The 11,689-nt window shown below is 48.6% G+C and overlaps 1 protein-coding gene across 1 annotated transcript; it reads right to left on the bottom strand.

The window, feature by feature from the left end:
- Positions 1-2,861: 2,861 nt before the first annotated feature.
- On the bottom strand, positions 2,862-10,925 carry LOC117710292 (polyunsaturated fatty acid lipoxygenase ALOX15B-like). The gene is made up of 8 exons (XM_034505035.2): positions 10,745-10,925; positions 10,438-10,660; positions 10,072-10,153; positions 7,370-7,492; positions 5,226-5,329; positions 3,979-4,151; positions 3,624-3,770; positions 2,862-3,518 (listed from the first exon to the last, which is right to left on the bottom strand). The coding sequence occupies exons 1-8, from the start codon at positions 10,889-10,891 to the stop codon at positions 3,261-3,263; spliced, it is 1,257 nt and encodes a 418-aa protein (XP_034360926.2). The 5' UTR covers positions 10,892-10,925; the 3' UTR covers positions 2,862-3,260.
- Between the last annotated feature and the right edge of the window lie 764 nt (positions 10,926-11,689).

Below are 11,689 nucleotides of genomic sequence, written 5' to 3'. Positions count from 1 at the left end.
TCATGACGTCACATAGAGAAATGCACCAAAGAACTTCTGATTCTCCACCTGCTTCTGGCCACTTCTGTGGACTCGGGTCAATTGGCAGAGCCTTGGGGTTTCTTCTGGACTGAACTGCCATTGCAGAGTTGTGAATGATGTTGTGAGCTACCACTGCTGACTCTGACTGGTGTGAACTGAACTGCTGCTCTCCTGACAACTAAGACTGGAATGGTCCCAGAGATCTGTTTCTAAGCAGGTCCACATCCTCCTTGTCCTATTAACCTTTCCTTACCTCTGGTGGGTGGCAGGCTGGAGAGAGGTTAAGTCACTTAAGAATCCTGATTAAAGTGGGTTTTGAAAAGTCTAAGCCTGCTCCCCCCTTACACACACACACTGCTGTGTCACATCGTTTCTAGGGAGATGAGAACAGATATCTACTCATCCCATATAGTGAACTAAAAACAGATCAGAGATCAGAGATACCACCATGTCCAATCTGTTGAATCAGATTGAAGTAATGTAAAGGACTGTGGGTGAGGGGCTAATTACAGGAGTGCACACTTAAAGGCTGCAGCATCAGAGACCACCCCAGTGAGGGTAACAGCTCAGGAAGGTGGATCCCTGGAGCTCTCTGCAGGACTGAAGGGGACTCACCATGCTACAGAGTCCTTCCTGGTCAGTCCTGGTCTTTACATCCTTGGAAAGAGCCTGGTAAATCTTCTAAATTTCAGCTCTCCAGGATCTAAAGTTGTTTAAATCTCAAATCCTCAGCCTCTCTTTCCCTCCAGGATGGACTGTTTGAACTCAGAGAAAACTGCTACACAACACTCCCTCCCACTCCCCTCTCTTCCACTCTGTCTGCTCCCTCTTGCAGCACAAGGTTCCCTGAGCCTTGGAGGGAAGTGACTTAGATGTCCATCTTTGGTGAAACACCAGTCACTGTGCTACCACAGTGGTCATTTGTTCCCAGAAGCCATCATTTTGGCCAAATGGTAGTAGTGTATGCCTTTAGTCCCAGCAATCAAGGGGCAGGGTGAGGGTCACGGGTCAAGGGTCACGGGTCATGGGTCACGGGTATGGGCACAAGCAGGGGCCGGGGCAGGCAAAGAAACTGTCTGGAAAAAACCACTTCCTACCTCCAAAATTAAACCCATCATTTCCAAAGGAAGTTTCCTTCCCTAACAGATTGGGGCTGATATTGATCTATGGCTGTATGCAAGAATAATCAGTGGGCAGATTGGCAGGTTCATCACACCCATTAACCAAACAACAGCACTTTGATTGCCATCACTCCCCAGTTACAGGATTTTTATCTTGACTTGGAGTAGCATATGTGAATTCTCTCCATTGGGTTTTGTTTTTAAAGATTATTTTATTTATATGAGTACACTGTGGCTGTCTTCAGACACACTAGAAGAGGGCATCAGATCTCATTATAGATGGTTGTGAGCCACCACGTGTTTGCTGGGAATTGAACTCAGGAACTCCGGAAGAGAAACTGGTGCTCTTACCCGCTAAGCCATCTCTCCAGCCCTGTCCTAAAACAACTCCTTTAGACCAGGCTGGCCTCCAACTCGGAGATCCAATTGCCTCTGCCTCTGGAGTGCTGGGATTAAAGATGTGATCTAACATTTTAAGTGATGGGATATTACTCTAGTTATGGCCTGCAGCCAACAGCAGCGGTCAAATAACTTTTATAATTTGTGGGGCCACAGAGGTTTACTACTAACAACTTGTAGGGAGGTAGCCTACCCTGGGGACTGATATGAAAGCATATGGCTTTGGGACAACCCTGTTGTCTTTCATGTCAAGACCTTTAAGAACTGTTTCTAAGATACTCAGAGATTAGCATTAAGACCCTCATTTGATGAAGCCTTCTTACAGGTCTCTGTGGGCTCATTGCTGTGGGTTCCAGGCCAAGGCTCAGTTGAGCTCAGAAGGGAGCACCTAAGGACGATGCTAAAGGTTAGCCAGGCCCAAGGAGCCCGAAAGCTTCTATTGCCTGTGTCAGTTATTTCTTCTAAAGAGCAGTGCTGGTTCAGTGGCCCGGATGGCAGGCATTACACTAGTGGACTCTCCATGCTCCATAGCCTTTCCTGCGAACCAGCCTGCTTCCTCGGGGGCAGCAGCTCTCAACATGTGGGTTGCCACTGCTTTCGGGTAGAAGGACCCTTTCACAGGAGTCATCAGAAACACAGATATTTACGTTATGATTCATAACAGTAGCAAAATTACAGTTATGAAGTAGCAATGATGATGTATAGAAGGAGGTCAGCACAACCTGAGGAACTGTATTAAAGGGGCACAGCATTAGGAAGGCTGAGACCACTGCTCTAGGGATGGGGCTGCCTGGCTCTCTCCACTCCTGAGAGGTTTGGTTAGGATTGTTTAACAGCAGGCCAGGCCCTGTGGTCATGTCCTGCCCTGACAGGCTGTAGGCTGTTGTCACTGCTATTTCCTCCTGTGTAGCAAGCTCAGTGGGTGGCAACCTTGGTTGCTGTAGCTACTGTCATTGTCCCTTTCTCAGCCACACCTATCTGCTGTGTTAACCCCAGGCTAGGTGAACAATATCCATTACCTGCATATTTCCTGCTGGAGGGAGATGAACACAGCTTACTCTGGGGGAGAGTCATAGCTGCCCATCCTCTGTGAAAACTGCTGGCCATGCCTTGCCTGGATGGCTGCCCACCCTCTGTGGGTTTGTCTGGTGCTATGTATTGAAATGCTAAATGCTGTACCCCAAAGACAACAAATCCCTCATATACCAGCCTTTGTTATTTGAATCTTGCTCCACAATTTAAATTCATTGGTTTATAAAAGGCCTGTGATTGGGCAGAAGAGAGAGAAAGGGAGGACTTGAGGATGGAGTGTCGCATTTGTTACTTCCACCAAGCTAACATTTCTCTGAGAAGGCAGGGCTTCCCCTCCCAGGGAGCCTTACACTCTCTGATTTATGCATGCTTAGACATTCTCTTGGGCCCTGGATATGGCCTTACTCTGTGTTCTTCTGTCAGAATGGGAGCCCTGCATCCAAGCCTGGGAGGATAAGGCCAACTGAGCAAAGGCCACTTAGAAGAGGCACCACAGGACACACGGCAAAATCCAAGCAATCTATGGGATTGGAGAATATATATATATATATATATGAATGACACCTTACGTGTTTTGAGAAAGGGTCTCTGTGTAGTATCCCTGGCTCTCCTGGAATTGTGCTATGTAGACCAGGTAGGTCCCAGAGTCATTGTGATCCTTCTGCCTCAGCCCTCCAAATGCTAGGATTAAAAGGTGTGTGCTACCATGTCTGGCTTGAGCCAACTTGTTGAGCCACTGACCTTGAAGAGAGGGTGACATTGGGGCAGCTGGCGCAGTGTGGCCAAGGCAAACACTTCTGGAATCAGGTGGGCCTGCAGAAGATGCGTGACAGGCTCATGGATGGAAAACTCAGCATTGCGCACCCAGGTCTTGGCCAGTAGCCAGTCCCACTTGTCATCGCTGGGCAGGAAGATGGGGTTGTCTGGCCCAGGAGTCTGTTTGAGCTGGTGGGCAAGGCCAGCAGGGAGGCAGCCAGTGTCAGTATCTGTCAACCACTCAGTGGTACCCTGTACTTTGCCATTGCCCCTGTCCCCTGCCTTCTTACAGACCTGGACGGCGATGGGGAGCAGGGGTCCGGACCCTGAGCTCTGGTATAATAGGGTCATTGGGGCTGCAGAGAACTGAGGCTTTCCATTGATGACATTGGTTTGGACTCCAGAAAGAATGCCATGGTCCACCAAGAACAGGGAGCCCTTCTGCAGGAGAAAAGGGAGCCATGACTGCACCTGGCTTCCTGAAGCAAGGGCAGGTAGCAGGAAGAAGACCCAGGGTTACCCAGAAGTGCATTCTGAGAGTTGGTTCTTGGCATGCAAAGCATAGTTGACCACTCTGTCTCAAGTAGGGGGATGGGCCTGAAGAATCTAGGGTAGGGTTTACAGAGCTTACAGTCTGGGCTCCACCTACCTCCAACTCAGCCTGCAGACTGGTCCCAGGGCCTAGCACTGGGGCCACCATTTCATCAGTGACAGGGAAGTTCTTTGGGAGGCTGTGGCAGCGGCGAATCAGGACTGGGTTGAGGCCATTTAGGAACTGGGAGGCGAAGAAGGCATCTTCCTGCCAGTGTGCAAACACATACTCTGCAGAGGGGGAAGGGAAAGGGAAGAGGGGACCAGTCACAGAGGCTCCCACAGGTCTCCTCCTTACTTGCATGAGGGAATTGTGTTTTGTCCCTACTGGGTACCTATTCATTTCTGAGAGCTACCTCCCCTGACCCGTTGGATTTGGTTACCAAAGATCAAATCTTCATCTCAGCCCATCATCATGCTGTCTATACTATCATGCCATCTGATGCTAGCCTGTGTGGCTCACTAGCCTCAAATGCAAGATAACTGTGGGGTCTTCTCTAGGTCAGCCTCTGCTTCCTTCCTGCCATCCCATAGAATGGCAAGTTGTCCAGCTGACTGTTCATGGCAGAGCCTAGAATCTCCCTCGGTAGCAAATTCCTTCTCCTCTCCATCCGTGGTCTCTCTGCCCATCTGTCCACTTCATCCCTACATAGCCACAGCCTTGATGAGGCTACCAACTGCTGTCCTTAGCTAGAGCCCCATGGCTGATAATCCTGCAGGCCTTTTGCCTCCAACCCCCTCCCCCACCGAGCACATTTAGAATCATTCCCAGCTGGTGGCTAGCCCCTATCCCCTAGCCCCAGACTGTCCTTAGGAAAGCCCCATTCTTCTGTCTTCATGACCTTCATCTTTCCTGTTCTCAATCCTTAAAGAATTTTTTGGCCCTATAACTCATCCTCAGTGTTAACACCCACTGAACCCCTGTTAGAGCTTCCCGGGATATGCTGAATACTAGGGTGGGTACCTCTGTCACCTAATTCTGAAGTGAACAAGCCAAGGAACAGTAATGATATGATTTTAAGTCTTATTCAAAACCACATCCTGATTTCACTGTGAGGCCTGAGTCCACAGCCCCGACCATAGTTTATGGATAACAGATGGACTAGGTCAAGGGTTCCCTCTGCCTATCACCTCTTTTGTGTCTAGGGGAACTAAGTCTAGAAGGAAGGGCAAGGAGCCTGGCTGAAGTCACAAGGTGAATTGTTGCTCATAGTTAACTACTTAATGGATTTTGTTCGAGCCTCCTGGCAGAGATGGGAACTGATATCCCAGAGAGAACTTAGTATCCTGGCCACAGTGGCTCACCTGCTGCTGGAGTCTTATGGAAGTTAAACATCCTTCTCATCTCCCTCAGACTCCTCCAGAGTCCCGTGCGGTCCAGGAGCCCTTTGAATTTCAGCTCTGCAATCCTGATGGAAGATGTGAAGTATGAGATAAGGTACTAGGCCCCAGGAGACCCTCCTCTATCTCTCTGAGGTAGTCAGTGCCCCAAGGTAGCCACTGTCCTGTAGGACAGGACACTATTCCTTAGGCAGGGCTGAGTGAATTCTATAAGTGAAGTAAGGAACTGAGGAGAAGAGAGAGTGTAGGACTGTGGGCAATGACAGGGAGGCATCCTCACTGTGTAAGCTGAATAAACCCTTTGCTCCCCAACTTGCTTCTTGGTCATGCTGTTTGTGCAGGCATAGAAACCCTAAGAGAAATTGGTACCAGGAATGAGATGTTCCTGTGGCAACCTCACCATGTTTTGGGGAGGATTGTGGAAGAACTTTTTAACTTTGTGCTAGAAGAGTCATTGGGATGTTAAGAGCTCTGTGGGATGTTCTGTAGGAGCTTGGAAGATAATGTTGAGAACAGTGCAGAAGATGGACACCTGGCTTGTGAGATTTCAGAGGGAAGATTAAAGACTCTTATCAGGGCTCTTGCTATTTTGACTGTGAAGATTTCTGTGGTTTTGGTTAGCTGGGGCTGAAGAATCAGCTGTGATTAACAAGATTCTAGAACTACTAATGTGAAACCTTTGCATTATTGGAACTGTAGATGCTGGTTAGCTGGACCTAAGAAATTAGTAATGATTAACAAGAGACCAGCAGCCAGGCAGTGGTGGCGCACACCCTTAATCCCAGCACTTGGGAGGCAGAGACAGGTGGATTTCGGGGTTCGAGGCCAGCCTGGTCTACAGAGTGAGTTTCAGGACAGCCAAGACTACACAGAGAAACCCTGTCTCGAAAAAACCAAAAACAAGAGACCAGCATCACTCAGGTGAAATCTTCTGGGAAGTGTTTTCTGAAAGCACAAAGGTTGTCTTCCAGAGATAGCCAAGGTTGTACTTTGTGCTGCGGCTGGACTTGGTAATATGTAAGAGTCACCCAGGTGGTACTGGTTTTGAAGGCATGAAGGGGTCATGAAGAACAGCTGAGGCTTGGCACTGTGAGAGGCCATGGAAGGCCATTGGTGAAGGTGCAGCCTCATTTGCAGTTGATGGTCCAGGACTGAAGGAGTCATGCAAAGGAGTTGAGGCTTGGCTTCATGAAGAGGGCTTATGAGAGGATATTGATGAAGCCTAGTTGCAGCAGAAGACCCCAGTGTTTTGGAGATGCCAGTACCATGAGATGACCACCAAGAACAGCAGCAGCAGTGGAGTACAAACAGTTGGAGCCTAGAAGACAAGGTGTGTGCTACAAAGGACAGAGCTGGAGAAGTGACCCAAGACCTTGGAGTAGCCCAGAAGATTGTGAGTGGTTCTGAGACATTAGATGGTTGGAGTTTGATTTTACTTTAGATTGAGACTGTGCCCTGATATTTTTGCCTCTGGAAGGAAGGAAGTGTTTTAGTGCGCCCACAGTTAAGAGAGTTTAAATTGTAAAAAGACTTGGAATTTTAAAAGATATTGGATATTTTAAAGGGTTTGAAATTTTAATATGTAAAAAATTTTAAACACTGTGGGATTTTAAAGTTATTTAGATCATGGGGATGAATAAGAAAGTAAGTGTTGAGGCTTACTAGTGATGTGTTTGTGTGTCAAGTTGACAAGGGGTCAATTGCACTGGCTGGTTTTGTGTGTCAACTTGACACAAGCTGGAGTTATCCTAGAGAAAGAAGCCTGCCTTGAGAAAATGCCTCCATGAGAGCCAGCTGTAAGGCATTTTCTCAATTAGTGATCAAAAATAAGAAGGCCCATTGCAGGTGATGTCATCCCTGGGCTGGTAGTCCTGGGTTCTATAAGAAAGCAAGCTGAGCAAGCCAGGGGAAGCAAGTCGGTAAGTAACATCCCTCCTTGGCCTCTGCATCAGCTCCTGCTTAGTGACCTGCTTGATTTTCAGTCCTGACTTGTGTTGGTGATGAACAGCAATGTTGAAAGTGTAAGCTGAATACACCCTTTCCTCCCCAACTTACTTCTTGGTCATGATGTTTTATGCAGGAATAGAAACCCCGACTAAGACACTCACGCAGAGTGGGCTTTAAAGAAGAATTTGGCGTTTTTCATCGCAGAATACTTGATGTTGAGGTCCAAGTCTTTCACAGTCTCGTGGTCAAGGCAGTGAGGCCAGCCTTCGATGTATGTCTTCCAGCTGGAAGGGGGACAGGTGAATCAGCAGCAGCAGCCTTAGGAGCCCTCGATTGAGACAGAAGAATCCCTGCCCCAGGGGACCCTGGCCACAGCTAGCTCCTTCTGCCAGCAGGGGCTTTCCTGAGACCCTCCCTTCCCCTGTGCTCACTGGGTTGGTGGAAGCTACATGTCCCCACAGGGAGACTTCTAAGCACCTGACCCAACTAGGGTCAACTGGAGGAATTTGAGGTTGGAGCTGAGCCAAAGCCCTGGGGTGTCTTAAGCATGTGAATGTTGGGTCTGGGACCTAGGAAGAGTGGGAATCCAGAAAAGCAGAGGGGAAGGAGGGAGGGAAGGAAGGAACTTAACATTTGGTGCTTGTGTCATTTAAAAAATAGCCTTTTAGAGTTGAGGCCAACACAGTTAGACCCTTTTTCTAATCAAAACAAATTTTAAAAGGCTGGGAACATGGCTCAGCAGTAGAGCACCTGCCTGGGATGCACAAGGCCCTTGGTTCAATCTCCAGTATAAAAAGTAAACCTAAAGGACTGGAGAGATGGCTCCGTGGTTAGAGCACTGTCTGCTCTTCTAGAGGTCCTGAGTTCAATTCCCAGCAGCCACATGGTGGCTCATGACCATCTGTAATGGGATCTAATGCCCTCTTTTGGCATGCAAGTATATATACAAATAGAGCTCTTGTGTATAAAATATACTCTTAAAAAATAAAACTAAAAAAAGTAAAACATAAACATTAAAAAGTTACTGCCCATCATCAAGCCTAACATGTATTTGACCTCCACATGCAAACCATGATTGTGTACATGCAGACACACAATTTAAAAAAATATAATTACAGGGTGGTTTCTTTTTCTGTGGTTTTGTTTTGGATTTTTGAGACAGGGTTTCTTTTTGTAGCCCTGGCTATCCTGGAACTGGCTCAGTAGACCAGGCTAGTCTCAGACTCAGAGATTAGTCTACCTCTTGCCTCCAGAGTGCTGGGGATTAAAGCACCACTGCCTGGCACACATTTTTAAAAAAAAATAATGAAAATAATAAAATTAAGAGGGCCAGGGATATAAATCAGCAATGTGTGTTCACTCAGAATGCAACGGACTTAGATTCAATAACCAGTATCCAACAAACAATTTAGTAATGAAACATGTTTTATATTTGAGCCTTTGATGTCAAAGGACAGTTTGCAATTTAAGTGTCCTGCCACCAGATGGTGGCCAAACTCTTTGTCTCAAGCAACCCAGCGCTGGCTTCATCTGGGGAATCTTGGTAGGAGGCAGATTCTCACTTAGTAGGTATGAGGAGGGCCTGAGTGCTTGCCTTCCCTGACTGGCACCCAGAAGATGCCAGTGCTGGAGTCTGAAGTCTCACTTTAATCATAACTGCAGAGGGTCCAGGCAGAGAGAACAGACAGGGAACAATGCTAACCACACACATTTAGGCAGGGCTTAGCATTCATGTTTTGAGTGCTTTTATTTTCTTGGTGGTGGGGGGGGGCTGGGTCTCAACTAAACTGAGCCTCCAGTTCACTTCACAGCTATTGGTGATCTTGAATTCCCGATCCCCCTGCCTCCATCTCAAAAATGATGAGATTATAGGTATGTCTTATGCGATCTGGTACATGTGGTGCTCGTGATCATCTTTAAGGATTTACTGGTTACATGCTCTACCCACTAGGCTACAGACAGAGCCCTACTTTTGTCTTTTATATTAAACACAGTGCTGAAGAAGAAGCCCACAGCCCTGAATGCAGAATTAGACTCCCAGGTCTTACCAACCCCATTCTTAATCATTCTCTTTTGTTTTCCTAACAATTCAAACTGAGAAGAAAACACAATCAAAGAGAGAAGACCTCCCAGCTCCTTTTCTTAGGATCTAGACTGGCCCTGCATCACCAAGGACATAGATTTCAACACCTGCCCCTCTCCTCTGTCTGCTGCTGTGAGATTTAGTGTCATGGCTTTCATGACAGAAATTAAATCACCAGGAACCAAAGGAGCCTGTGCTTGCTCAGTGTCCAGAGACCTAGGGCAAAAGCAGGGGGCCCAGGATTTGGAAAGCAACCAAGACTAAGGGCACCAGGCGGTTTTGAAAATGTCCATCTGAGTACAGTTGCTGACTTTACCCCTGTGAGCTCAGCATGTAGGAAGCTCTCTGCTCTGACTCTCAATGCTGAGCAGGCAAGGCAGAAGAGAAGGCACCCCTGTCTGAGAGTGTCTCTGTGGCCTAGGGATGTTTCAAGGTCCCCCTTAGATGCCCTGAGTTCTGCCTCTATTTATGGGGGAAAGCAACAACCCCTCCAGTGAGATAAAAGGAGAGGCAAAAGCAACACCACCACAGAGTGAGCTGGAGAAGGCATAAGTCTCAGGGCAGGGTTGTTTCAGCAGGGGGTTTCAAACTTCAGTGAGTGGCAGAGTCAGCTGAAAGGCTTGGTAAGATGCAAGTCTCTCTGCTCAGCGCCCAGGACAGAGACAGAGGTCCTGCAAATCTGCTATGCTAACACTGCTGTCCCTGGGGTTAGTCCTTGATTTGGCTGCTTCCCATCCCATTAGTGAGTCCTCCGGCAGGGGTCACTATCTCCCTCCTCACCTGTACATCTTCTGCCTGGTCTCCAGCTCCTTCTGGCGCTGATCCTGCAGTACAGGGTGGTGGTCTTGCCAGGACACCTTGGCTACCGGGGTGGAGGTGGGGGTGGATGGAAAAGATACTCTCCTGATCGCTGGCTTCAGACATTCTCCCTCTGGCTACTGTCTATCCTCCAGTCCCCTCACCCCGCGTACATTTCTTCCATTGCAAGCTGACTGCCATCACCTCTGCTTCTGCCAGCCCCCTCCTTCTTCTTCTGCCCCTTCCTGGTGTCCACACCAGTTCACCTCTCCACTCTCCAAGCCTAGGTACCTTACCCTGCTGTGCGCCTCCCGCAGCCTCAGCCAGTTCCAGCCCCCACCCCCTCACCTGCTCCCTCTCTCAGCACCAGCTCCCCTGCCCCTTCCAGCCACTGATAACAGGGGAAGCGAAGTGCAGCCCCAGGTAGCCACTCCAGCTGGAACCAGCAGCAGAACCAGGCATCAGGAGGGAGAGACAGCAGAGGGAGGGGCGCCTCCGGGGGTGCCTTGTGTACTCGCAGCATCAGTACAGCGCCAACGTCGTGGGGGAGTGTCACCTCGAAGTCTTCTTCCTAGGAAAGGCTGTTTAGTATGCTGAGGACAATCCTCTGGCTACCTTCCCCACAGTCACCATTGCCTGCTCCCCCAAAACTCACAGCACCAGCGTTGAACTCCTTGCCCAGATGGTCCAGAGGTACTAAGGGGCTCTCTCCGTGGGTTCCCACGATGCTGACAGACACTTTGTCCCATGTGCCAGCTCCACAGGCCTCCCCGGTGGATACTCTCAGCCTGAATTTAGCCATCCTCCTGGCCAGTCTGGCTCTCTACTGAAAGCTGGAGTACCTGGCTGGGTGGCTTAACCTCAGGGATGCCCCGCCCACCAACCCAGGTTAAGGAAAAACCGTGTTTGCCACCCGCTGGGTTCCTGGTCAGCTTCTTTGCCACCTGCAAGAGCTATAGAATTCAGGGCAAAGAGTAGGTGGGTCGACAGACTGAAACCTGGAATGACAGTGGGTGGCACTGAGACAGGGAGATGACTCCAGTCCCCAGGGTGAGTTCCACGCCCAACTGGGAAGTGGGGTACAAGTATTAAGTTTATTTATGTGCTGTCTTAGCTTTAAATGTGTGTGAGGATCCACTTCCCTGTTCCTATAACTCTTCTCACTTTTTTTAACAACTGATTTTGAGAGCCATCCCTGGCCAGGACTATTAGATGCTGCCACCACAGGTCCAGGCAAGACTCCAGCTTTGCCTGCCTCTTTGCTAAGGTCAAGCACAAGGGGGAAAAGACATTCAGATGCTCTGTGCATGTATTAGAGTTTTAGATGACAGTGAATGCTGGGGAAGATTTCAGACTTTGCTAATGTGAGAGCCTGAGTTGTTGGGGTGGGGAGAAAGGGCCTCAGAGAACCCAGAGGAGGGGAGAGGTGAGCTGAGGTGTGTGTTTATGGACAGCAGTGATTGCACTTAGTGTTTATTAAAGGGAAGAGGACATGAAGTTGGGAGGGACGTGAGGAAAAGTCAAGGAGAGTTGTAGGGGATGGGTAGATATGATTAAATACATGGTGTGCATATGTGAAAAATCTCAATTATCAAAATAT

This window comes from Arvicanthis niloticus, chromosome 6 (genome assembly GCF_011762505.2).
Source record: "Arvicanthis niloticus isolate mArvNil1 chromosome 6, mArvNil1.pat.X, whole genome shotgun sequence".
Classification (NCBI taxonomy): Eukaryota; Metazoa; Chordata; class Mammalia; order Rodentia; family Muridae; genus Arvicanthis; species Arvicanthis niloticus.
Note: the sequence above shows the minus strand (reverse complement) of the source record. Positions and strands in the feature narration are given on the sequence as shown.